The following is a 27,868-nucleotide window of genomic DNA, read 5'->3' on the forward strand; positions in this document are numbered from 1 at the left end:
CCAGCTCCAGGAGGTCCAGGGCCTCTGACTCCTGCAGGTGCCTGCGCTCACACACAAATCCACACAGACCCATAAGTAAAAATAGTAAAACTAAATCTTAAAATAATAATAATAAAGGCTAAAGAAATGGCTGAGCAGTTAAGAGCACTGGCTGCTCTTCTAGAGGTTCTGAGTTCAATTCCCAGCAACCACATGGTGGCTCACAACCATCTGTAATGGAATCTGATGCCCTCTTTCGGTATGTCTGAAGATAGCAACAGTGTACTCATATACATAAATAATAAAAAAATACATATTTAAAATAATAATACAATCTAAGTTTAAAAAAATGAGCCAGTAAGATGTCTCAGTGGGTAAAAGTGCACGCGACAATATGTAAGTCACTGCCATACTTAGTGGAGAATTCTAAATGTCTAGTTACAAGTTCTCGGGATAAAATTAAACCTCCTGATATTCAGGATAAAAGGAAGGAGAGGAAGAGGAAGCGATGGGCGGAGTGGAGGCAGGAGCATCTGAGACTGTGCTCACTCAGTAGGCCAGAGTAGCTTCAGACTTGGCCAGCGCTGAGCCTCTACCTTCCCAGCGCAGCCTCTGCCTGGTTTCAGATACTCTTCTGAGTCACAACGCTTCCAAAGCTGGGTCTCTCGATCTGTCACACTGTTACTCGTCTTGCTTGCTCACGTGGCTCTGAGCTGTGTCTCCAGGAGACAAGCTGTGCCCTGAGCCCCCCATTCTCCTTCCTTGTGCAGACAGAACTCTCTCCTTGTGACATACAGCCACAATGCAGCAAGGGGCCAGACTGCATAAGAAAGTTCCTCTCTTAGGTCCAAGAGCGCTGACCCATGTGGGCTTTGGATGCCTGACCTTGGCCAATTAGTCCCTTGCTCAGTGTAACCAACCGAGTCACAGATTCAATTGGATCTGCAAACATTTATCGAGCACCCCAGTGCCAGCCGATTTCTGTCTGCTCTGTGAGTGCAATGAAGCTCGCCTCTGCAGATTGGAGTTATTTGTATTCCAAGGCAAAAAAAGGTAGGTTTTAAGTACCTGTAAGGGGCAGTAATGGCTGCCTTGGGGAGGGGAGGGCATGGGCTGAGGCAGGGGGCCAGGGGGCTGGGAAATGGCCCGAGTCAGAATAGCATAACCTGGCAATGAGGCCTGGGGACTTTTCTGCTCTTTATGTCCCCCACCACTTTCTTTTTAAACAGAATAAAAAAAAATGCATTCACATAGAAAAAAAAATTAACACAAAAGGATACCCACTGAAAAGTAACTCTCCTTTTCGTCTCTCAGACCTCCAGTCCCCAGGATCTTTCTTCAGAGGCATCCCACTGCTAACTGTTTCTTTTGTGTCTTTCCAGAAAATGTCTATCACGTACAAGCAAATCTTTCTCCTTTAAAATCCAAATGTTATCACAGTGTATTAGCACTGCTTTTGCACTCAGCTATACATCTTGGCACTCAGCCCACAGCGGCGTAGACTCACCCATTCCTCGGATCGCAGAATTCCAGTGTTCAGGGCACTACTCTTCTTACCAATCAGTCCTCCCGCTGATGGGCGTAGTCCTTCCACTGATGGGCGTTTAGTCTGTTTCCCGTGCCTGATATTATGAGTGAGTGGTATTCTTTATACTTTCTATTTCCAATTTCTGAGCACTGGTGAGAGGGCGTCCAGGAGACAAGCTCCTAGGTGAGGGCCTGCTATATCGAGAAGACTCCAGCTGTGAACACAGCTGAGAAGTTCTCTTAGATATGTCTCTCCAGGAGAAAGTCTCAACTCTCTTCCTTGCACACTCAGTTCCCAAGTGACATGTGACCACATCACAGCAAAGGAAAAGAATCTTTTTCTGGATTTAGAGAGTCAATTTGTGTATCTGGGGGCCCTGGGAGGGTTAAGAGCCTCTAGCATCCTCCAGTTGTGGGCTAAGAGTGGAGGAGAGAGATCAGAGTTTAATGATGCTATCACTGCCCGGCTTGTTGCAGTGCTCCACCAGCACAGGCCTCATCAGGGACAATTAGTGCCATCATGATGCCAAAGGCAGAGAAAGCTCCCAGTGCGGGCCTGGTCTCTGCATCCAGTTGTTTTAAAGGCACCCAACCGGGAGCCCCTAGCTCTTGGCGCTGGGCGAGAGCTGAGACAGGCAGTTCCCACTTATCACGGCTCGGCATCTGGAACTCGCAGGCCTTGGCCAGTACCTAATAAACACCATACTTCATGCTTTGCTGCCATCACCCACGCATCCCCTGATGCCTGCTGGCGATGGCTGCTGCCACAGCACACAGTCAGCGTTTCACTTTTTATGACCTGCTTTTGTCCCCCTTAAGTGAATTCAGCCAGAATGATGTCACCGTGACATAACAAAACCACAGTTGTGTGACGGTGAGTAGGGTAAACATATAAAAGTTACATATAAAAACATATAAAAAATTAACCTAGACATGGTAGTCTAATCCCAGCACTAGGGAGGCAAAGACTGTCTCAATGAATCAGTGAATAATACACAAATTGTCTTCATTTTAAGGGGTCAATCAGACATGAGTTCATATTCTGGGCCTGGTATAACTCTCTGACCTTGGTAAATCATTTACCTTCCTTCAGTCTTAATTCTATCACCTGTGAAGTGGGCTAAGAGCCTGTTCTAATAGGGATATAGCAAGGAGTAAGAAGGATAATGAATTAATTATTTAAGAAAATCTTAATAGATGGGCCTTACTCCAAAAATGACCTCAGTCAGCTGCCGTAATGTATGTAGAGCCTGGCACAGCGCAGCGACTCAATAGAGCTTTACTCTCCTTCCGCTGCCCTCCTGTAGAGAGTGGTCACTTCCAGAACCGAGACCCATCTCAAGGGAAACATTCTTAGAGCTTCTGTAGGAGAAACCTGGCCCAACTCTTTAGGGTTCCATCTCATTTTGAATCCAGACAATTTTTAAAATCCCCACAACACATGCAGCTCACATTCTGAAAATCCCTCAGCCCCTTTATTCACAACACAGCTTCAAATTACTTTTGGCCTTTTCCAAAAAAAAAAAAAAAATCAAACCCACCCTCAAAGGTCAAGGATTCGACAGTCAATGCTATAAGCGGAAAATGCTGCAAAATCTGAGGAAGTTTTAGAGTCAACTCTTCTGAGGAAGAATGGCAGAACTGAAAGAAAAGCCCACATGTGCATGCCCACACCCACACATGCACTCTCGCACACACACACACACATGCACATATAAACACATACTCACACACACATAGACACAGATTCACACAGACTCTCACACATGCATATACACACAAACATACATACAGATAAAACATACATACACAGACTCACACACATACATAGTCACACCCAAATACACTCACACATAAACACAGGCAGCCAGGATCTGTGGCACGTGCTTTTAATCCTGGCATTCAGGAGGCAGAGGCAGGCAGATATCAGAGTTCAAGGCCAGCCTGGTCTAACAGATCGAGTTCCAGGACAGTCAGAGCTACACAGAGAAACCTTGTCTCAAACAAACACAGCCCCACATACAGGCATACATACATACACACAAACACACACACACACACACACACAAACACACACACACACACACATACACTCCCTCCACACTAAGCCAGCCCATTCCTTGAGACATTTGCACTGGGACTTCTCAACAGGCAACTCTTCCTCAGCACCCATCTTCCTCAGCACCTGAGTCTAGTCCTTAGCTTCAGGGGTAAGAGCAGAGTCCTTTGGGTCTGAGGGCTGTGGGCTCCCAAATAGCAGGCACAGGGACAGGTGTCCAGAGGAGATTGGTGGCCAGAGACAGAAGATGGAGTGGCTATCCCTCCTTTTATGGGTATGATGAGAAAGGAGTTTGGGGGTTCGTGGATACTTTGGGACTAGAGGAGGGGGGGTCTCCCCTGTGCCTGATTCCAATGTTTTCACTGAGAACTGTTGTTTTATCTGGCTGACTTCAAATCCCAGAGCTTAAGTGATCCTCCTGCCTCAGCCTCCCAAATAGCCAAAAACCAATTTTATAACAATGTGATAACAGGACCTGAAATGCTCCAACAGAGGTCACCGGCCCACTCAGGGAGCAAATGGCTTACATATCGTGGCCTTACCTCAGAATGCCTGAGGGCCCACTACATCCTCCTGGACACCTTGGGAGTTTGTTTTCTTCCAGCCCCAGTCTGGGAGAAGTTCCTGACCCTGCCTGACTTCCCCCAAAATTTGGCCTCACTGGGAAGCCAAGTAAAGAAATCCCAGGCTCCAGACTCATCCAGACTGGATTTAAACCCAGGCTCAACTAGATGTGGCGGCCTATACCTGTAATCCTTGGGTAGAGGCTTTGGGTAGAGGCAGGATGATTAGGAGGAATTCAAGGTCAGCCAGTTGGCTTTGAGGCTAGCCTGAGCTACAGGAGACCCTGCCTTAAAAACAAAATCACTATCGGCAAAATAAACAACCCCCAGTTCAGGGACCTTGGACCGTACAAGGAGATCCTGTGCTGCTGGGCATATCGCATTGGCATCCAGGGATTGTGGGGGGCGAGGGGGACAATGGTGTCCAGCTAGTTCTCCCCCTTCTTCCCCTTCGTGTGTGGGACCCTAGCTCATAGGATGACACCACCCCCATTCTGGGTGGGTCTTCTGTTACCCCCCACAGACAAGCCCAAGGTGTATCTCCAAGGCTCCAGCCCTGGCCAATTTGACAATGAGGATGAACCCCGACATCTGGATGAGAGGATATGACGTAGGTCCTCCAACCCCAACGAAGGCTCAGCACACAAAAGCACTTGCTGCACAAGTCTGGCAAGCTGAGTTGGATCCCTGGAACCCAGGGAAGGTGAGAGGAGAGAACACACTCTACAGAGCTACCCAGCCACCCCAACATGTGCGGTGTGGAGGGCGCCCCACCCCCACCGCACACACATACAAAAAATAAAATAAAAATTTAAAGTATTCCCAAGGCATGTGACTCTTCCGTTCCTGAAGGAAGTTCCTCCTCCAAGCTTACAGGGATGGAGGGAGCCCTGAGGCCTGAGGGCTGAGGAGGACCTAGAACTGGCTCTAGGGGACAAGACCTTGGGCCTTCCCTCATTCTTCCTCCTGTAGGCTTAGCACATGGGTGAAGGGCTCTGACTGCTGCAGGTTCCACCCGTGGGTAAGAAATAAAATACAATGGAATTCCCCGCCCTTGGCGCTGAGGAATCCCGGTGTGTACTACAGTCCCTGTCGAGGAAGGCTTGCTGTACGATCCAGTCGGTTCAAGACAAGTCCTTATCCTTAGCTAATTGGTTCACATCGATTGACCTTACAAGTGGGTCTAATGTATGACTGGTAAGAGTCGACCTGCGTGCCGGGCAACCCAAGCGGTTAACTAGCTGCCACTCAAGCAACTGAATGCGCCGCACAAACCCGAATTTCTCCGATAGGCTTCAGAGGCACATCTCCATCCGTGGTCTGAAATATCTGCTGGTCCTGTTTAAAGGTCCTGTTTAAAGGTCCCAGGTCCTCTGAGACTGTGGAGGTAACGGTAGTGTAGATTCCTTGGGGAGGCAGAGTGAGTGTTCCTAGCTCTGTGCTGGCTCAGGCAGCCACAGGCAGAGGTCCTGAGTCCCAGTGCAGGCCGGGGAGTAGCCGGGAGACCTGGGCACTCCTGTGAGCTGACTTCCCCCTGCCTTCTGCTCCACAGACCCCTCAGCTGTTTACCCAGGAAAGCTGGAGTCAGCCTCATCCAGCCCCTCTCTGTGCTGCCTTGCCTCTCCCTCTAAACGGAGCTGATGATGTTCCGGTCTCATTGTTATCAGTCTCTGAAGTGGAAATCTGTTAGAGACACCAGAACATTCTGGAAAATCTTGCCAGAGTATGGGGAACAGCGGCTCTCCCCAGTGTTCCCCCTGGGTAAGACTGGCAGCTAGCCAGGAATGCCTTCCAGCCTCCCCCCTGGGGGGGGGGGACCGCCACCCCCACCCAGCTTTTCTGGGTCGGTTAATAAGCCTTAGCAGAGACCCTGAGCCCCTTCCCCAGGCTTGATCCTTGCTGCTTTGCCTTATCAGCTGGGCTTTTCACAAGCACTTAAATTCATGAGAGAAGAGAAAAAGTGAAATCAGATAGAAATGCAGGTCTGTTTGCTGTTTTCTCCGATGAAACAGCTCTGAGTAAACAGCGGACGCCTTTGATGAAATCCCAGCAGGCTTAAACAATAAAGCTGGTTACAAACTCAATCTGGCGGAGATATCAGATCTGAAATTGTTTCAAAAAAACATGTCAACATTTTCGAATGCTCCTGGAAAGGGGGGAAAAAAGATTTCCTGGACTGCCCATCATGGGGTTTGGGTCAGAGAGACGGAACAGTGGCCACTTCAGTTTCAGTCTCTGAGCAGGCTGTTTCCGGCTGGGCCCTTCCACCTGCTGGAGGAGTATAAACCACCACATACAGGTGCCCCACCAGGCTCCAGCCTTCCTCCTGGTTACCATTAGACCATCCCCCACCAACCCTCGCCCTTCTCTTAACTCCCCCCGCCCCACAAAGCCCGCCAGCGGAAGCTTTTAGAACAGGTAAATCCGAGGTGGCATTCCTCTGCTTGGGATCTCAGCCATCACACAGCACTTAGAACAAAATGCAAACCCCTCCCTCAGCCTACCAGATCCTTAGAGAGTTGCCACTGCCTACTTAACCCTCCTGCATTCAATCTGGTAGGCCTTTCCTCCCAATCCTAGAGCAGGCCGGTTTTGTTCCTGCCCCTGGGCCTTTGCACTTGATTTAAATTTGTTGGGGATGATTTTATCCCAACCCAGTCATCCAGACCACCTCAGCTGAAGTTCTCTCTCTAGCCAAGCACAGTATCATATTACAACCACTAGCTGAAATCATCTTTTGGGTTTAGTTACCAATCCTCTTCACAATGCAATCTGTCTGCAACTTGGGCCTGTGCAGTTTCTAGGCCGGCAGCTCTTGGCTCAGCGCACAGTAGGTGTTCAGAGATCACTATGTAAATGGAGCAGCGAAGGCATCAGCAGCTCCCTTAGGTATACTCTAAGCCAGTAAAATGTAACTAGAAGCCAGGAAACCCACTGGCTTTGTTTTTCTCTAGGAGTTTCTCTGCACGCCCCTGCCCCGCCCCCCACAGGTCCAGGCATTAGTTCACTAGGTCCTGAAGGCCAGGTCCGGTCTTGGGGTACAAGCTTAGGCACGGGCCAGGCATGGGACTCCCTTTTCCCTTATAGACCCCCACAACCGACTTGCTCACATTTGGTCTCTAAGCAGGGGTGCACCAGTGAGGGAGGGGCTCGTCCCCCGACCTTCTTGGAAAAGCCAGGATTGGGGTGTGCATTGAGTAGGCTCCCCAACCCGATGCTTGGGGTGGACAGCGATGCCACCCCGAGGGCATAGGGAGTCCCACCCTCACCCCCACCCCGCCCTAGGCCACGATCGATCCCTGCCGTTCCCGGCCTCATTACTGCGGAGAGCAGCCCGGGCTGGCAGAGGAGCCAGACGGTTGTGGAGGGGGCGGGGAGGCCTCCTTGGCTCCCTGGCCCGGATTAAATATTTACTATGTTTTGTTTGGCCTTTGGGGGAGGGGCAGGGAGGGCTGTCGCATTGATCTGGAACTGCCGGGCCGTACAAGGGGCGAGGATGATGCCAGGCCCTGTGCCCAGAAGTGATGCTACCTACCGACGTGGCAGCACCCCGCCCCCAGGCCACCAGCTGCGCTGACAGATCTGGGTTGCTGCGCTGCTTGGTTGCTGGGAGCCTCAGCAGGCACTAGAACCCGAAGTCCCAGCCCAGGTCCTGGCCCCTACCCAGCTCAGGACGAGCTAAGCCGCCTCTCAAGCTGGTTAACAGCAGCCTGGCCGGTGTTACACTCCCCTTTTTACAGATGTGGGCTAGGCACGTGCTGTGTGACCCCCAGGGATCTGGTCACCAAGGTCGCCCTGGCACTTTCCTACCCGAGGCAGCGCTTCGGGTTCGCCCTGGTGCGCTCTGCCCCACTAGGCCCGGTTTGCAGCAGAGAAATGGAAAGGGGAGTGTTCTTGTTCCCACGGGGCTCTGTGAGTGCGCTAAAAACACCCTGTGGGTGTGCACTCAGATAGGATCCCAGGGGCCTGACACACACACTCACACTCACACATTCACTCTCCTCCCCACCCCCTGCATCCAGTCAACACTTGGCATGAGAAAGCAAGTCCAAGCCTCATGGGGTACAGTCACACTGCCAGGCCCTTCCCCCCTGGCACCATGGGCATTAGTGCCACTAGGTGGAAAGACCTAACACCCTGAAAAGCAGCGGCAGCACCTTAGGCCCAACCGCAGTCCCATCTCTACACACATATGCACATGTGTGAACGCAACACACACACAGAGTGGTGCACCATCCCATGTGTATCAACTTATAGACACATGCCTGGAGTTCACATCTGTGGTCCTAATACTCAGGAGAAAGAGACAGCTTTTATCTAGACCTTGTCTCAAAACCAAAAGCCAAGAAACCTGTTCATAATCAGAATTGCCCCATTCCATCTTTATGTCTCTATGCATATATGGAAGGACACAGCATTACATATAACTCCTGCAATGGTATACACATGCACACACGTGCCCCCCCACACACATACACACACACACACACCATGTGCTGTGCACATGTACATGAACATATACATACCTCCATCCCATCCTTTTCTTATACAATTGTGCACACATACACACCTATGCACTGACATGTGTACCCCATGACATCCCTATACACCTAACACACACACACACACACACACACACACACACACGCACACGCACACGCACATGCACATACACACACACACATGCATACACGCGCGCGCTCGCGCACACACACACACACACATGCTCGCACATGCACACTCAGTAGCATACACACACCCACACCCATGAGTGGTGCACCATCCCATGTGTATCAACTTATAGACACATGCCTGGAGTTCACATCTGTAGTCCTAATACTCAGGAGAAAGAGGCAGAATTGGGAATTTTATCTAGACCTTGTCTCAAAACCAAAAGCCAAGAAACCTGTTCATAATCAGAATTGCCCTATTCTATCTTTGACAGAGCATTACACATAACCCCTGCAATGGTATACACATGCACACACGTGCCCCCCCACACACATACACACACACACACACCATGTGCACATGTACATGAACATATACACACCTCCATCCCATCCTTTTCTTATACAATTGTGCACACATACACACCTATGCACTGACATGTGTACCCCTACGACATCCCTATACGCCTAACACATACACATACACATACACACACACACACTTGCACACACACAATAGTGCACGCCTAACACACACACACACACACACTTGCGCACAATGACTGCGGGCGGGCGGCAGGGGAAGAGCTGCAGCCTCCAGCCCTGCTCCTATTTAAAGAGAAGCATTGCTGGAAAAGGAACAAAAGCAAAGCCAGCTATAAATAGCCACCTCCCTCCTGCTTTTCCTGCCCTCAGGCCGAGCCTTGCCTCTTCTCTCCAGCCTTGGGCCCAGAGTAGCCAGGGCAGGCCTGGGGGTGGGGGTGGGCAGCAGGAGCCCCAGAGGCCATTTGACCAACCACTGAGCGATGGAGCAGACCAGGGGTTTAGGACCTCGGTGGGGGCAGGTGTGAGGCCATAGCTCCAGGCCACCTGCAGCCAACCCAGGGTGCCTGAGCCCAGCCCAGGGGGGAGGGAGGCTGCATTGGCCAGGGCTGCTGCATCAGCAGAACTGTAAAGCTGCCAGCTGCTGGTGGGAAGGCAGGAGCCAGGCAGAGGCACTGCTGCCCTGGTGCCACCTTCCTGGCAGGCCAGGCCTTTCCTTGGTTGGGTTCCTACGAGGCTCCTGAGAGCGACTCTGGGATCTTGTCAGAAAATGGAATGGGACTGGGCATGGTGGTGTATGTCTGTAATCCTGGGATTTGGATGGAGAACTGTCATGATTCACTGGGTGTGTGTGTGTGTGGGGGTTTATACCTGTAATCTCAATACTTGGGGTTCCTAGTACCCACATGGTGTCTCACAACCATCCCATAACCCGTTCCAGAGGATCTGGTGCCCCCTTCTGACCTCCAAGAGCGCCAGGCACACATATGGTACACATACATACATACATACATACATGCAGACAAAACACTCATACATATAAATCTGTCACTTGGGGCATGAGAGTGGCTGGAAATGAGGTGTTCAAAGCCGGCCTTGACTACATAGCGAGCCTGAGCAAGACCCTGTCTGAAAAACAAATAAAAAAGTAACATGGACACAAGGAAGAGTACCAGAGCCAGACTTGGTGGCTCAGCCTTTAAATACAGCACACCCAAGGAGGCAGAAACAGATGGCCCGCAAGTTCGAGGCCAGTCTGGTCTACACTGTGAGTGCCAGCCCATTAAAGCTACACTGTGAGACCTTGTCTAAAGGAAAAGACATAGCCGGGCCCTGACCTCTCAGGAGGGTGAGAGGATGGCCATACTTCTGCCAGTCTTAGGCAGGGCCCTAAATGCACCTTCTAAATTGAACCTCCTCTTGGAGGACCGTGAGGAATGAAGCTAAGCAGGACCAATGAGGGCGCCTGGCAGGCCCTTGGGAGCTCTGGTGGGTCAGGGATGAGGGAGACGACAGACAGACTGCCCTCTATATCTGAGAAGATTCCATTAAAACAACAGTTCATTCACTCAGCTTCACTACGTGGGAGGCACTGGGCTGTCTGCTCTGTGCTTGATCCTCCGTGAGGCTGGTTCTGTCTATTTGCCCATTTTATAGAGAAGAACACAGAATCAGCTCATTCTAAGGACACGCAGATTTCCACATCACTGAACCAGGGTGCAAAGCAGAGACCAAAGTGGCCCTCCTGGGTCCTGCCAGGGCCTCAGGGGACCTAGCTCTCAGGCTAGCCCTCAGGTACCAATGGAGACTTATGCTGCACTGGTTGCTACTCCCAGGTTAGCCCAGGCTAGTACAGGGGTCCTTCCCCAGTGAGCTCCTTCCCCAAGATCTGCTGTCTCCATCTATCCAACCCCAATCCCTGGTTTCCTGAGGGGCCTCTCCACACCAGGCCTGGGGGGAGGGGAGGAGAGCACAGGCAGACCTACTTTCAAGGCTTTAATCCTTTTATGCTTAAAGGATTTTTTTTTTTTTTTTTTTTTTTTTTTTTTGGCTTGGGGAAGACTTGGTCTGATCAGAGGAGAGACGCAGGGAGCTGACAAGCTTCGGAGGATGGGGGTAGGGAGGAGAAAGAAATACATATTTATTACCCTCAATTATTAAAAAAACAGATAGTACCAGATCTTAGGTCCTGGTAGACACCAGCAGCATTTGTTCAAGGACCATTTTTTCTTTGCTTTTTCTTTTTTTGGTTAATTCTGTTGAGATGGTAATGCGGTTAGCTTATTAGTAAAAACACCCGGCCAGTTCCCAGTGGGGCAGACAGGTCACTGGCAGTGAGGCACACAGGACCCGTGACCTCTGAGCGTCCATACGGCTGGTATAGGGAAGGCACAGGCTTCAACTTAGCAAAGGGGGGGGGGTAGCGCAGGAGGGGATCTGTGCCCTCATTTTGGTGTCCCCAGCTGTTTCTGTTCCCAGTGCTCTCTGGGACAAACCCTCCACAGTAAGCAGCCTTCCCACAGGGTAGCTCTTCTTTTCAAAGGGGTGACAGACAAATCAATGGTCCCCAGCTTCCTTGGCCTGGGAGGTGATGGCTCTCCACTGAGCTGCAGAGAGCTGCACAGGGGGCAGCGACAGCTCCCTGCACTCCCCTCTCTCCTCCAGAAGCCTATCTGCCCGCTAAGAAGGCAGGCCATGAGCTCACACAAAGATGCGAGCACCCGCGAGGGACCAGAGGCCCACTGCCGCCTGCCCCTGACCACCGATGCCTGCCCCTGCAGGCGGGCAGGCTGTTGTAGATCCTGTAACAAGGTGGATGGAGGGCAAGGCCGGCCCTGCAAAATGAAGAGGAAGAAAACAGCAGGAGAAGGAAGCACAGGGGAAGGAGCTGTGCTCACCACACACAGCAGGGCCTCAGTGCAGGGCTAGATCAAAGGTGATCTAGAGCACAGCACCAAGGTTGCCAGGAGGCCCAGCTCCTTGGGAAGGCTTTGAGTCCACTCAGTCACCCTTCCCAAATCCCCAACAGGCAGGAGGCATTAACCTATGGTTTTGTTTCAATTTGCTTGAGCCTGTCTAATGTATCATAGACACATTGCTTTGACGCATTGGGCTTGAACTTGCTTTGTAGCCAAACCTAGTTTTGAAATCCTGACTCTCCTGCCTCCACAGTACAACTGAGTACTGAGCACACACACACACACACACACACACACACACACACACACACACGCACGCACACACACACATACTGAGAATTAAAAGCATTTGGTGATGGTTAGACCACTGGCAAGTGTCTGGTTCCGTAGTGTTTCTTCTTGTCTGCTTAGCCTAATCTGCAGAGGCTACAAGGGAAACCTAGCAGGCCAGCTATAAGGCCCAGAGGAACCATGAAGGAAACTTTGTTTGCTTCACAGCCAGCAGACCAAGGCGTGAGGCTGGGGCTGGGTTTGCTTTTTTTTTTTTTTTTATCATGGTCCAGTTTTCTGAGAGAAGAGACAGATGTGAAGTCAGGGTGGGCCGCGGTTGGTAGAAGTGGTTGGTAGATAGGCCCCATCCCCACCTTGTGGCTTCCTGGCCAATAAACAGTCCAAGGATGTGTCCACAACATCTCCGCCCCACTAATGGACAGGGCAAAGAGTTCAGATCATCCGAATGAAAAAGACTCATTCCAAACAGCCATACCCTCCACGCTAGGGAACCCATCTGTGCTGGCCCTGAGGGTCCAGTCCTGGCTACTCTCAAGCCTCAGCTTTGGATGATAGGCAGTTCAACTTCAAAGAGCAGCCGGAGTAGGCAAGAAGAAGGCAACATGGGAATTCTCCGAGGAAGGAAGTTACTGCTGCTACTATTGATGACAGTGTTCACGGAGAGCCTATTCTGGGTCAGGCCACACCAAAGTGCCAAGAGCTTTGTCTGAGACATCTTCTTTAATCTTTTAAACTCCACGAGGCGGGTACTACTACAACCCCATTTCGTGGATGGAAGGAACTCAAGTTCAAGAAATAAGGCAATGCCCAGGAGTTGAGTGTGGGTCCTGCCCAGATCCAGTGTTTACTCACTAACCACCCCCACCACAGCTGGTAGGCTTGGCCCTCCCAAGCCCTCCCAAGGTGGGGAGGAAGCTTCTACTAAGAATTAGCCACAGGCCGGCCAAGCCAGAGAGGCCAGGCGCTGCAGAGAGAAGTTGGCGGTGAGGTACTGGAGAGAAGGGTGTATTGCCAGTTGGTTTGAATAATCTTTGGAATCCATTGGCCAACTATCATCTTTTCCTTAAGATTTATTTTATATTATGCGTGAGTCTTCTGCCTGTGGATATGTATGTGCACCCTGTGATTGTCCAGTGTTCAAAGAGGGCCATAAGAAGCCATTCCCCCTAGAACCAGTCACAGGCAGCTGTGAGCTGCCCTGTGGGTGCTGGGGATCAAACCCGGGTCCTCTGGAAGAGCAGCAAGTGCTTTTAACCTTTGAGCCACTCCCCTAGCCCTGAAGCCAACTCTTTTCTATGCTGTGTGACAGTGGGAAAATCATTATAACTCTCTGAGTCTGCTTCCTCAGGCGAGAGATCAGATTGCTTCAGCATCAAAATTTCAAAGAATTTACACACACACACACACACACAAAATGTATCCAGGATGACCTTGAACTTGCTATGTAGTGAAGGATGATCTCAGCTTTTGACCCTGTTGCCTCTACTTCTCAAGAGCCGGGATGAAAGGCATTTGGCACCACATTCCATTGTGTGGTGTTGATAGAACACAGGACCATATGCTTGCCAGGTGAGTGCGTACTCTAGCAACTGAACTACACCCTCAGTCAAGGAATCTGAAAATCCATCAAATCCCTCAGCACAAGTCAGGAGCAAGCGGCGTATTCCTCTTCATCCCCATCCTCAAAACTCTTCTATAGTCACAAACCACCCAGCATCAAAGAAGACACGCGCCTCTGTAGATCTGCCTCTTGGGTTTCCCAGCAACAACCTTCTTCACTTCGTAATAAGGGCATGTTCACGGTATGTAGACACACACACACACACACACAGAGAGAGAGAGAGAGAGAGAGAGAGAGAGAGAGAGAGAGAGACAGAGACAGAGACAGAGACAGAGAGACAGAGAACACCTTCTCTCTGATTCTAGCTTTAGGTTCTAACTGGATGCTCATGTGTCACAATGAATGTCGCTTACCTCCCATGATGGCTTCTACCCACCCAGCCCCCTTCAGGGCCACACTTTTTTCCTCTGAGGTGAATAAGTGCAGAGCCAAATGTGCCAGCTGTTAGCCATAATGGGGTCTCTACCAGGGGTCTTGCCAATCAAAGGGGACTTTGCGTGGCATATTATAGAGCCTTCAGAAGCACTATTACTTCGACTTTGGCCAGTTGTGGTGGGGCACACCTTTAATCCTAGCACTCAGGAGGCAGAGGCAAGAGGATTTCCCTGCATTCAAGGCCAGTCTGTTCTACATAGTGAGTTCTAGACCTGCCAGGACTAGAGTAGGACCATCTCTCAAAACAACAAAAGCTGTGGTAACTGGGCTAAGTGGATACAGTGGCAGAGACCTGGGGTCTCAGCCACTCCGAAAGCAGAAGAGTCTTGGAGTCCAGGCATTCCAGGCCAGCCTGGGCTACATAATGAAACTCCTGAAAAAAGAAAGGTGTTCAGGATGATTAGGTAAGCCAGGACACGTTTACAGGCTGCAGGAAGCACCTCCGGAGGAAGCGCCAAGTCCCTCAGCCGGCTGTGCTTCCGTGTCCTCGCTCCTCGGGTTGTGAGATTTCCGTGATTTTTCTCCTTTTTGAAAGCCTGTGGTTTTTCTACCATGGGTTTGTACTATTTGGCAAGTTCAAAAAAAAATTACTCTGTGGCTGTTGAGCTAACCAACCCTCCTCCTCCTAGGTAATTAAGGTTCTGCAATAATAAAGTCCTGCCAATCTACCTGACCACTAATCTGCCACCACTGATCTGCCACTGGTGACACAGACAGCAAAGTCCGCCTTACGCTGCCCATCCAGACTTCTAACTTCTCCAACCTCTTCTTCAAAGGCTCCTTGACTCAAAGTCAGGTCAGGTCAGGTGAGCTGGAGAGGAGGAGCTTCCTCCTCCCCCCCCCAGCCACCACCCTAGCCACCCCCCCTCATGAAACCACCAGCCTTGACACCTACAGCTTCCTTTCCCTTCTCTCCAGCTATGGCTTCTCCCTAACATGGCGTTTCCTGCATCAGGCTGAGTTCCCCAAGGGTAGGGACTCCACTTAGACTATCACCTGCTCCCTTCTGTACCACAGTGAAATTCAGTTACCCGGGAAATGGCAGGGGATGCACCCAGTGGCAGAGTGTTGGCTTAGCATTCACAGGGCCTTGGGTTTGATCCCTAGCATAGCCAAAACCAAATCAAACAAAGCTAAGTAGGAAATGCTGACAGTACACTGGGGCCTCCAGCCTGGCCAACCCCGATGGTCAATAGAGACAGAAGGCTGGTGTGGGAGGCAGCAGGCGAACAGACAGACAAGACTGGATGGGAACTCAGTCCCGTGCATGTGCTTTGCGGTATAAAAGAAGGGCAGTGGGACCCAACCCTTGACCACGTCTCGGAGCATTGCTGGGGGCCACAGAAATAGCCAAGAAACACATCTAATGCTGGGTGTAAGGGGCTCAGCAGACCCATCAAACCTTCCCCACTCCATCATGACCATTACCTTGGTCTCTGAAGTTGGGATAGGGCTCCAAGCCCTCGTCCTCTCCAGGGGAATGTGAAGATAACTCTAGGGCACACCTCAGAACTTCAGAACTCCAGGCCTGCTCCAATCCCCCCAGAGAGCAGTCAGCTAAACCGACAGGCACAACTGTGCCTCAGGGTCTGTGTGCTTGGCAGTAGGAGACCTCTTCCCAAGATGCAGTGGCTCTGATCACCTACAGAACCCCCTCTTTCCCTCTGCTTAGGTCCCAGCTCCAATATCGCCTTATCAGAAAGACTTCACAGCCAATCTCTCTAAATCAAAAGCTCTCTGGTTACCTTCTATCCTTTAATTAACTCTGCAGATTTTCTGCTAAGCACTTGGCCTTACTGGAGAGATTATAATCAGTGGTTTATTACCTACTTTCCCACCCCCAACTATAGTGTATGCTGCAAAAAAAGCAGGGGGCTTGGTTTAGTCATCGCATCATCCCCTGCCCAGATAGCAATCGGCCACCAGTCAATAGCCACTATACCCAGCCAGATACAGAGGCTTATGTAATCACAGCATTTGGGAGGTAGACACAGGAGGACTGTAGTGAGTTCAAAGCCAGCCTGGGCTAGAGTAATTTTGAAGCTAGTCTGAGTTACAGAGACTGACCGTGCCTCAAAACAAAAACTAAAATCCCAATAGTTGTGACATCCATCTTTGTAAAATGGCAGAGATCCCCCTCCCATTTTGCCTCACCCTGTGAAGAGAACATCTGAAAGTAGTCATAACCCATTTACATGTCCTGACAAGAGCCATGGCCTGTCTGTCTCAATCTGCGGCTCTCTTCTGGTAAATACAACTGGTAACACTAACAACAGAGCACGAAGCAGTGCATTGTGGGAGGGGAAACAAAGGCTGACTTAAAGAATAAGCCTTATAAAGCCATGGGCAAGCTGACAATCCAGGGATGTCAAAAGCAGGGTAAAGAAGGCGGAGCTGGCTAGGCAGGACAGAGGCCAGGAGGGGAACTGCAGAGAGGCTCATGTGAGCTGGCTCCTTCCTGGTTGCTCATCTTGCAACATTTGCCGTTTCCAACAAGCGTTGATTCTGCAATCAAATGTGTCCTCAAGGCAGACTCCCTGGCCCACCAGGGGCAGTAGGCCAATTACAGGAAGAAGAAACCCACCACCACCTGCAGCCAGCCCCTGGCCAGCCTCTGCCCCGACATTGGGTTTGGTGATAAAATGTACCCCTCAGCAGCCTCCCTCTTTTCTGACCCTGTGCAGGGCCGCCAGCCTCTCTTCCTCTGCTCAGATTTTCTATTGAAACCACAGGCCTGGGCAACAACCCCGAGGCCTCCTGTGAGGAGAGGAGAGAGGATCAGTTCAAAGGAGCAAGTCATTTTCACAGAAGAGAGGGAAGACAGAAAGAGCGGCCTTCTCACTCCAGGCACCTCTGGGCTCAACTTCGTTAGTAATTTTGCCTCCTCATGTTCGGTCCAGCCTCATTTAAACAGTTCAGATCTCGGAAGCCCAGAGTGTCCACCAGAGATTTTCATTTGCCACAGAATCAATAGTGCAAATTTTGTTCCCCCAAAATCTGCCAAATCCAAGCCTAAACTTTTTGGAGAGAGAGTATGTGTGTCATGTGTAACAGACATCCATAAGACAGACACACATAGGCTTTGTCTAGCAGTGGAACTGTTTTTGGTCAGCCCAGGAGCAGGTTGAAAGACCTGAACATTAATACCTCTCCAGAAGCCTTGATTGGCCCCGGAATGCTTGGAGGGTGGTGACATATAAACCCACCAGGCTTCCCTGATTTCCTCTCGGGGTGAGATGAAGGAGATGCATGCTTTTTGAGGTTGTACCTCAGTTTCTCCAGTGACTTTAAGTTCTGGATAGCCGCAGCAGCAAGCCGTGCACTAAGAGGTCATTCTGGCTTCTTGCCTTCCCTGTCCGCTTACCACTCGCTCCTGGCATTTCCCAGGATGGCTTCCCACATGAACTACCTGCTTGGATCCTTGCTGGCTGTTCTTCTGGGAGAACCTGTGGGTGACTTCATGCGAGGTACAGAGATGTCACGGTGGCTCACTCTACGTGAACAGGATTCTGTCCGTTGCTGGATTAGGACAAGCTAACCTTGTGGGTTAGCAGACAGGAGGGTCGTGAGTGAGTTTAGAAGGACAGTGGGGAAGGTGGCGGCCAGCATTCTCACGGAACTGAACAGACCATCGGGAATAGACAATAGAAAAATTACTGCTACAAACTGGGGGGTAAGTGCCAGCAGAGGAAGATACAGGACCCCTTCTCTAGTCCAGGGATGAGTTCCCAGGAGGCAGGCAGGGTGTCGGCTGTCATCTACAGAACAAGAGTGCAGGGGAGAGCAGTAGCAAGAAGTATTCCAGGCAGATTTATTTGTGCAAATCCTTAGAGGCGAGGAAGAGCCGTGATTCAGTAGGATGGAAAATCATGGAGTAGACCTGGAGCTTGGGGTTCAAAGTAGGGAGAGAGCACGGAAGCCTCAGTGTGGGTGGGGGGAGGGAAGACTCTTACAGCAGGGTAGGAAGTCCAGGCCATCCCCTGAAGAAGAAAACCACTGAGGGTTTTTAAGCAAGTGAGTGACAGGGTATCACATGGTACCCCATAAATATGTATAATCTTAATGTGTCTATCAGAAAAACAAAGTAGCAAGAGTGAGGAGAGCACCCAGCAGTGGAATCTCACCACAGTGAAAAGCCCACAGTGGGTGAGGGCAGTGAAGGAGACAGAAGCAGCTGGGCTGGGGTGGAGGCTAGGATTAGTGAAGGGACCCCAAGACCCCACTCCAGGATGGCTCTGGGAGGAGGCAGGGGAGTGCACCACCCGGGACTTCCAGTTCTTAGGAAGTGGTACTTGGGAAAAAAGATGGTGCCGATGGATGCCAAGACGTGTGTGTGTGTGTGTGTGTGTGTGTGTGTGTGTGCGCGCGCGCATGCACATGCATGTACATGTAAGAAGCTTGCTGAGAGACAAGGTCAGGGGCAAGTAGAGCTCCAGGGATGTGGGATTTTGAGGTCCTAGGGAGGCAACTTGTGGGGACGTTCGAGGGTCAACTGATGGCTGCGGGCATCAGAAGCAGCATATTCTCTGAGCTAGGCAGATGGGGTGGTGAGAAAGCCCTCCAGAGCAGAGTGGAGGGAGGCTCGGGGAAGTGCCTCAGGGAAGGGTGGCCTGGGAGATGAAGCTGGGAGGAGCCAGTTGAGAAGCAGCAGCAAGAGAAACCTGGGAGAGACCCAGGAAGTGGCCATGATGGAAGTCCGGGGAGACAGGACAGCCAACAGGGTCAAGGGTCACTATGACAAAGTGAGAAGTCTAGCTTGAGGAATGATGGAGGAGTGGGGACATGGATGCTGCTGGTACGGACAAGGCAGGACACCAGGATGGGAGAACCAGAGCTAAGCGGTCATAGGGTGCAAACTGAGAGATAGCAAACAGGCCCTTCCCTGCAGAGCCTGCTCTCAAGCCCCGTGCTCTGAGGAGAAGGAATGTTCTCCCTATTAATACACGTGTGGCTGTTCAGTGCTCAAAGCCTTGCTAGGAGAGATCCTAGCAGATCCACAGACCTCTAAGCTGGAGAAGCAGGCAGGGAGGCTGGGCCGTGGAAGGCTGTGGCAAAGGCCCCACTCTTGTGCTGTGTACTCCTGACTCTGACACTGGGGAGCAGTGAAGACACTGTTCTACTGCTGAAAAGACTCCCAATCCAGCCATATTAGAAGTGGGTAAACTGAAGCTTAAAGAGGAAGAGATGTGCCCAGGGTCCTAGTGACTCAGTCACAGAGACAGACCCTTACCCAGTCCCAGGACTCCAACTCTGAGGTTCCTCTTCCCATGATTCCACAGTTCCCAGAGAGAAAAGGCCAAAGTCACCTAGGCCAAGGGCCAAGGTTGCCAGCTTGTGGGGAGAAAGAGACAGGAAAGTAAACACACATTGTGTCACATGCAGAACTTGACGAGAGGTGGCAGGCCAGCAACTCTGCCTGCAGTGAGAGAGCAGAACCGCTCTCCTCCAGCATCCAGGCTGTCCCCACTCTGGCCACTAAGTGACCTCCTCAGGCTCCATCTCCCCTGGGCTGGCAGCTTCAGTCCCTGGCCCGTCTCACCGCATGTTCCTTCTCTCCCCCAGCCTACCCAGACAAGTCCATGAATAGAACATTAAAGGAAAAACCTTCTAACAGAAAAAGCAGCTCCCTGGTAGGAGTCGCCCCACTAAATGTCAAACGCAGAGCACGGCTTCCTGCCTTGTGTGCTTCTTGCTAATGGAAGCACCTTGGCCTCCATATCCCATCATCCAATCGCCCTATAAATAAATCATCGTAAGAAGAATGCCAATTTTCCCCCAAGGGCCTCATGAATCTCTCTACATAAGCCTACGTAAAGGCCTTCTTCACAATCAGCTGGTCAGGAGCCCAGAGAGCCCCGATCATTTGGAGGCAGAAGTAACTTACATACCATCTCCATGGGTTGAGAGTTTGGAGCCCAGTTTTTCTACTGACTCAAGGAAGACTTTTGTTCTGTTTCCTGTAGACTAATAAAATTGTCACCACGATGCTAGCACCCTCTGGAAAAAAGCCAATAAACTGACAAGAGGCTCTGTCTCTGGGGGCTGCAATGGCTCGTCCCCTGGCAGACGAGCGGTGAGTCGTGCCCACCCACACCCTTGTAGGGTGAGCCACACACCCACTCACCAAGCTTTGTCCCCAACATGTGGCACACAACCACACTGGCCCACCCACTCTTGGGCCCCCCAAATGAGTGTCTCACCATCCTGCCGTGGCACCAAGCCATGCTAGTGGATGGGAGGGAGCGTGGGTGCCAACATCTGCGCCAGTGCACTTGAGGGGCACTGCTTTGCAACCGCGGACATGAACACTCTGGGAGCCTGTTGAATGCTCACCAGGTGTGAGAAGCTCACACCTGGTGAGCACTTGCTTACACTTGCGTGCACATAAACACACACACACACACACACAAACTTACAGGCACTGCATTGTTTCAACCCTCTTATTGTGCCAGCACAGAAGTCCCCAGAGTGACTCTCATGAATCAGATAGACGGGGCTGTTTGCAGTTACATCTCCAAACTCCACTGACTGATGTGGCAGTAATCACAGGCTCAGAAGCACCCATTATATCTGTTAGGTCAGATGCCTCCTGAGTGGAGGGAAGCCTCCCCTCTGAAGCGGGATTTTGCTCTTCCACACCTCAAGATTCAGATAGACTCTACCTTGTGTCATGTGGGAGTCTGCTGTGATTGGAAAGGCACAGAGCCATCCCTGAGTCCTGCAGGTGCATTTCTGCCTGGGAGGCTATAGCTGGACCACAGCAAGGGAGACACCGTACAGGTGGAATCATTTGTCTCAGCCAGCCTATCAGCTGCCACCTACCCTGGCCAGCACATGGCTCCAGCGACCACCCACCCACCAGTGTGGGTGTGGCTGTGTTGCTCAGTCCCATTAGCCTGGGAGAAGAGCCAGGGAGAGCAGCCTCTGGGGAGGGCTGAGAGAATATGACCTGCTTAAATAAGCCACGGACTTGGGCTTTTCTCAGGAATTTGATGCAGGCAGGAGAGCTCCTCCTGGCCTGTGGTCCCATGTCTGCTGGCAATAAAGAAGCCAGAGCAAGATCAAGGGGAAGGGGTGAGTCCAGAAGACTCAGAAGGGAACATCAACTAGGAGATACAAGAGACAGTGGTTCAAGGCACTGGACCCCAGCCAAGCAGCTTTCTGGGGGAAAACTACCAAGGACACAATGAGTCCTCAGCACCCCACAAAACAAATGCCATAGAAACCAAGACAGATGGGTATGTGAGGCTGTGGAGCTCAGGGGTTGGTTGAGAGGGTGAGAAGAGTGTGGGCTCTTCACAGAGGCTTGGACCCAGAGACGACTCGAATCTCTGTGTGCTTCAGTTTTCCTGTTTTGTTCTTGTTTTAATTATGCGTATGTGTGTGGGAGTATGTGTATTGCGTACAGGTGCCTACAGGGGCCAGAAGATGTCAGATCCCCTGAAGCTGGAGCTACAGGTGGCTGCGAGCTACCTGATGGGGTGCCGGGAACTAAGCTCTGGTCCTCTGCAAAAGCAGTAGGCCCTCTTAGCAGCCCCTCGCCCCAGTTGCCTCATCTTTAAAGTGGGAATGAGTGTACTTGGGTCTTGCTACAGAGGCATGATGACAGGCACGTAGCTTATAAGTGTTAAGCAGGTATGAATAGCTTTTGCTAATGGGAGGGCACTGGCTGGCACAAGTGGAGCCGTCCCCTGCTGTCCATCTCCTGATGACACCTGAGTCCCCCCCAGCTCTCTCCTTCAAGTATGCCTGAAGATCCAAGGTGGCTCTGCCTTCCTCTAGGGAGACACTGACCCAGTCGTACCTCCTTGCACAGCTCATCAGTACCCAAGAAGGCACCTGCACGGAGGAAGGGGCTCTAGCCAGGCGCTCCAGCAAGAGTGGTCCTCCCTCACTCCTATCCATGACTCACTTTTTCTGTTTCAGTTTTCCCTCCCATATTGCTGGTGGTAGACCCACTGTCTTGTGCCTGGTACTAGATAAATGCTCCAAACACTGAGCTACATCCCCAATGCGCGCTCTCCTCTCTCTCTCTCTCTGTGTGTGTGTGTGTTTGTGTGTATGATATGCATGTGTCTTACTGTGTAGACCGTACTGGCCCTTAACTCTTCAATTCTCCTGCCTCAGCCTCCTAGGTTCCAGATTATAGCCATGTACCACCATACCCAGCAAGCTTCCTGACTCACTTCTACCCAGAGTGGCCTGGCCACCACACTCCAAGGAGAGGGCTGCTTCCGGCACTCTGTGCTGAGGTCCTGCCTCCTGCTGTCCCTGGAGACTCTGTTCCCGTTTGCCAGCTATTCTGCTTCCTTGACCATCTGTTCTCTCTCTGTCATCTCCTCTCTGTTTTAACCTTAGCCACTACTTCACTGCAGATGGTACCACACAGACCCGTTCTTGACATCCTTCATGATGCCTGCTCCCTCCTCAGCATTGGCACAAACTGCTCTGTCCTTCCTCAGACCCCATCCAGAAAGGCATCTAGAGTTTAGAGGTGGATTTACCCCACAGTTTCCCCTTATTTGTGCCCCATCTGTTGGCAACACCACCTCAAGTTAAGAGGCCCAACCCCTACCCTTCCCTTCCCTGCCTTTTCCTGATGAGACTTCCTCTTGTCAGACTTAGCCAAGAGCATCTCCTGGCCCTAAATGCACATCCACTGTGGTTCTCTACCAGGCTCCACATAGTAGTGTTGAGTCCTCTGAAAGGCTGGAGGCGAGCGAGTGGAACAGAGCCCAGAAGATCTGGGGCTCATTCCTACAGTGAAGGAACAGTGTTCATATTGGGAATTTGGGTCCTAGACAATTTCCCTATAGAAGACAGACCTAAAGGTTCAGTACCAAGGAACTGACCACAAGCTGTCATAACAAGAAGTGGATCAAACAATGTCTACCTTGTCCAGGCTCACTCTGGTCTCACCTCCCTTATTTCTGGGTGTGGTGGCACATGCCATTGACTCAGCTCTTGAGGGCAGGTAGGTCTCTGAGTTCAAGGCCAGCCCGGTATACATAGAGTTCCAGAACAGCCAGGGCTACACAGTGAGATCCTGCCTCACAACAACACAATACAACACAAAACAAAAACTGCATACGTTCCTTCCAGTCACAGATGAGAGCTGCCCCCCTGACTTTACATAGCAGCCCCTTCTCCCTTTCCTCTCTTCTAGAGTGCCCCCTAAAACAACTCCTCTCAGCTTTTCTTTTCTGGAGTAAGGACCAGGAACTATGAGGAGAGGCATAGTCCCTGGCAGGCCAATTAATTATGAAGGAAGAATTTTGGTGAAGTTGGTTCCACCAGGCTGCATCCCTAGATTGAGACAAACCAGGTTGGGGACATTGAAATTCTGATTCTATGCCTAGATTTGGATTAAAGAGGCCAACTCTCTTAGTTCTCTCTAGAAAAGAGCTCAAACGTCTCCTCCAATCTTTCCTCCAGCAGAAAGACTGTCTTGGTCATCCATGCTCTTCATTTTCTTTCTCCATTGGGGCTAAGACCACCCAAGTTCCCACAGTCCTGGGTCCTCTGTTCTCAAAGAGATGCAGACCCAGATAATCACGTCTCCTTGGGGAGATGCTCTCATCACCTAGGGAACTGTGGAATCCATCACACTGTTTTCTGCCTCTCCGTGCCCCCCGCCCCCGCCCCCACCTCAGCTACCCAGCCAGCCCATCTGGGTATGGATACCAGAAGACAAAGCATCTTACTGGGTTGCAGGCCTTAATCTTGCACTTACTGAATTATTTAGGGGTGGCATTAACGTATAAATGAGTGTGTTTGACTGATTTTGTGGTTGATGTACAGATAAATCCTAATGAACGACAACTACATGATTTTAAATTATTAATTAGACTGCCACTTAACAAAGCTTACTTGGCACTCTATTTCCTTGCTTAACAAGACAAAAACTTTAAGAAAATGGCTCTCTATTAGCCCAGGGGCCCTTGATTTGCATTCTGTTTTTATGGCTCTAAAAATGAAAACCATAGATCCTGACCTTAAGCAGGCAACTCTGGCACTGACCCCCCCACGCCCCCCAGCAGGCTGCTCTTCCTGGAGAATGCTGGATGGCTCAGGGGCCTTGTTTGCCCCATGCCTCTCATCTCTCTTGACCAGAGGCTTGCTTTTTATATCTCAGGGTCTGTCAGGGCAGGGTTTGAGCTAGAAACACTGGCAGAGCAGCTGCTGAAGCCTTCAGCACTGTCAGCAGCTAGATTTCACTCCAGAGGTGGTGGCCAGTGGAGTCCATTTATTAAGAGATAAAGATGTCTCTCCTAACCCCGCCCCCAAAGACCTGACAGGGATGGCTTTACTGGGGTGATCAGAAACACTCGTGGTCTGTCCTTATTTGTTCCCTCTCCTCTAGAAGAGGCTTTTTCTTCCTTCAACTGCTTCCCCCACTTCCATATCATAAACCATTAAACTCACTCTAGTCCAGGACCCCACAGAGGGTCCTGCATCAGCTAGGCAACTATCTTCTCAAACCAACCTATAAACCTTGCTGTTTGGAGCTTTTGGGAACAAATCTACAAACAGAAACTTCATGGCCACCTCCCTTGGCCGTAGCCTGAGGCATGTTTTGGCTTTCGGGCACACACCTAGATCCACACAAAGAATCTGAGCTTCCTCCGCATGTGCAGAAAAGACAAATCTATAGTATTGGAAATTGACCAGGAAAGGACCAAAACAAAAGTCATTTGCTCACACAGTGTCCCAGGAGCAAGCTTCAGGCCACCCACGCCCTGCCCAGCCTTGGCAAGGGCTTCAATGCTCTGGTTCCTTCAAGCCAATCCAGGTGCGAACCTTAATTGATGGAATCTCTCTAACCAACCTCATCTGCGCTGGGAGAAAGAGCCTGAGCCTCCAGTGGCCACCTCTTGAGCAGGAAAAGGATCCCTCTCCCAGGGAGCACCCCCCTCCCCAGGAATCGCTGGTCTTATCTAGAGCTGGGCTTCTGGCTAGCAAGGATACCAAGGATACTGGAGGCTGCTGGAGCCTGCCTGGGCTCCTAAGCCGTATAAATAAAGTGTGTGGGCTGCTTTGTGGCTCATTCTTAACTGTAAACTGCCAAAAGACAAAAGACCAAAAGGGAAATGAGATGTCAGTCCTTCCCTGTTATCTCCATCACAGACCTGCAGCCCAGACATGGCAGCCTTTTCAAAACCGCCTGGGACGCCTTCCCCACGAACGGAGTCTACATGCTCCACTCTCAGGCTTCAGACTACACTGTCTCCAGCTCTGCAAATCCACCTTCCCCGTGCAGACACACTGGCCTGCACTCCAGCACTGCTGAGTGGCTCAAGTGACTTTCTGTGTCTTTCTGTAGGAAAAGGAACTAAAGCGGTTCTTCTAACTACTGCAGAGACTTGCCCCACACCACAGCGAAAGGCAGTGTGTTGTTCCCCCCCCCCCCCCCCCCCGCGTACTGTTCCGACCCACGTGGAGGGCACAAGTCACACACAAGTTTGTGATTGTTCTTACACGGTGGGGCAACCAAACCTCCACGGTTGCCTGAGGCTGGACCACCACCACCAAGGCGTGGCTTTTCACCCACCTGTCTGACCTGCTTATCGGGATCTTCCATCTATGGGTATCTGTTTCTCTCCTCCCATCGCTCCCCCTACCTCTGCCACCACCCCCTGCCCGCTTTCTCCTTCCCCATCCTGCTGTGAGGTCAGAATCCTGTGCTTACGACACCTCGGTCTGTTGCCATGGAAACAGGGGCGGATTAAGGCTGGAGCGCAGGGATCAGGCCCCTCCGCTACCTGAGCTCCCGCCTCAACTGGTTCCCGCAGGGCGGGAGCAGCTAGCATCAGGCACCAAGGCTCAGCAGCCACCGGGCCGAGACAAGGGACAAGGGAATCCCAGCGGGGCGCCACAGCTAGCATACTGGGGCCTCAGAGCAAAGAGACGCAGAGGTGGGGAGCAGAGGGTAACGGGTCCGCGGACTCACGTGTGGTCACCTGCCCTTTCTGGGCCGGAGGGACAGCACCTAGAACGGCAACCACGTGGGGGCGCGGCAGGACTTCCCCGGCACCCGCGCCAACTTTGCTCCTCTCCTGCTGCCGAGGAGTCTGGGCGAGGTGGTCGCCGAGCCAGCGCCGGTTAAGTTGAACCTGAGTCCGGCCGCGCACACTGCCAGCATGGCCTTGGCGGTTGCGTCCCTCTGATCCAGGCATTAGGAAAGTTAAAGGAACCGGACTTCTGGCACTTGCCACTCCCCACCCTCGGATGCTGAATGCTCGGGGCTGGTCCCCGGGGATAAGGGTAGGATGCTGGGAAGATGCCTGCGTCCCGGCGCGCCTCTGGAGTCGCCTGGGCCGCTCGGTGACTGACCGCTGCCTGCACCCAAGCGCGGGTTGTACTCGGAGCTGAAGGAGCAGAAGCAGGGGCGGGTGCCTGTGCAGGGGATGGAACCTGCAAGTGCAAAACTTTATAATGGCGAGGCAAAGGTCCCAGGAGGCCAGCTCCCTTTTTACCAAAGGTTTCTCACTCTGGTCTCTGAGCCCTCAAGACAGATCCCTGAGGCCTGGCCACTCGATCCATGAACAAACCCCGTGTCTCGCAAGAGGCCACCAACGGGAGCTGAGCTCCAGCAGCAGGCACACGGCGGGTGCCTGTGACAAAAGCCAGCCAGCTAGCGGGGGGCTGCTTCCGGGACCCATTTCCCAGGCGTTCGACGGCTCCCGGAGCCTAGTGCTCCGCCCGGTTCCACCTAAACTCCAACTTGCCCCTAAGGTTCCAACTCACCTTTGCGAAGCATGTTGGCCGCGGGGCCGCCGCTCCGAGGTCGGCCTAGGCGCGCTCCCTCCTGGGGTCCAGATTCAAATCCCTGGGCGCCAGCTGCAGCTAATCCGAGCGCGTCGAGGCGGGGGCAAGCCGGGAATCCGCTTGTGCCCGGCAGCCCGGTCCCGCAGGGGCATGGTGAGCCCAAGCCCGGCGCCCAGGGCACCGGCGCCTGCTAGCAACCGCGGCGCTGCCAACCAACGCGGTGCGCTCGTTCAGCCCCAGGGCGAGTGGCTCGCTCCGCCAAACCGGCGGCCTGATTCTGCCGCCCCAAACACTTTGCAGGCGGTTTTGAGGGGGGACGCCGCCCCCTGGCCGGCCAACCGATGTCCCCTCTTCCCCGCCCCCTCGGGCAGCGGCTGCTGCAAAAGGGCGCTCGCACGCACAGCCCAGCTCCGGGAAAGCGCCGGGTGCGCTTGCAGGACCGAGCGATCCGCCGAGCGGGGCGCCTCCCTTCCTCCCCCCGGCTTCCCCCACCTCTCTTCCTCCTCCCTCCCTCCCTGGCTCTTCAGCTCCCTCCCTCCCGCTCCGCTCCCCGCCCCCGCTCACGGAGCGCCTCCCATACAAAATTTATGAAAGTGCTCTCAGCTCGCGGTGCGGAGCGCCGTCCTATTCCCAGGGCAGCGGCGCTCAGCCGTGCGGCGCCGCCTTCCAAGGTGTTTTCGCTGCACCTGCCCCCGGGGACGATCCTCGGCCCG

The 27,868-nt window shown here is 52.1% G+C and overlaps 1 protein-coding gene across 1 annotated transcript in view; it reads right to left on the bottom strand.

The window, feature by feature from the left end:
- Positions 1-27,618, bottom strand: part of Rtn4rl1 (reticulon 4 receptor like 1) — a 72,696-nt gene extending 45,078 nt beyond the window's left edge. The window contains exon 1 of the mRNA XM_052196640.1: positions 27,135-27,618. Coding sequence (XP_052052600.1) covers positions 27,135-27,147 — 13 coding nt within the window. The 5' untranslated portion in view covers positions 27,148-27,618. The remainder of the gene's footprint in view (positions 1-27,134) is intronic.
- Positions 27,619-27,868: the final 250 nt, after the last annotated feature.

The sequence above is a fragment of the Apodemus sylvaticus genome, chromosome 10 (genome assembly GCF_947179515.1).
Source record: "Apodemus sylvaticus chromosome 10, mApoSyl1.1, whole genome shotgun sequence".
Lineage (NCBI taxonomy): Eukaryota > Metazoa > Chordata > Mammalia > Rodentia > Muridae > Apodemus > Apodemus sylvaticus.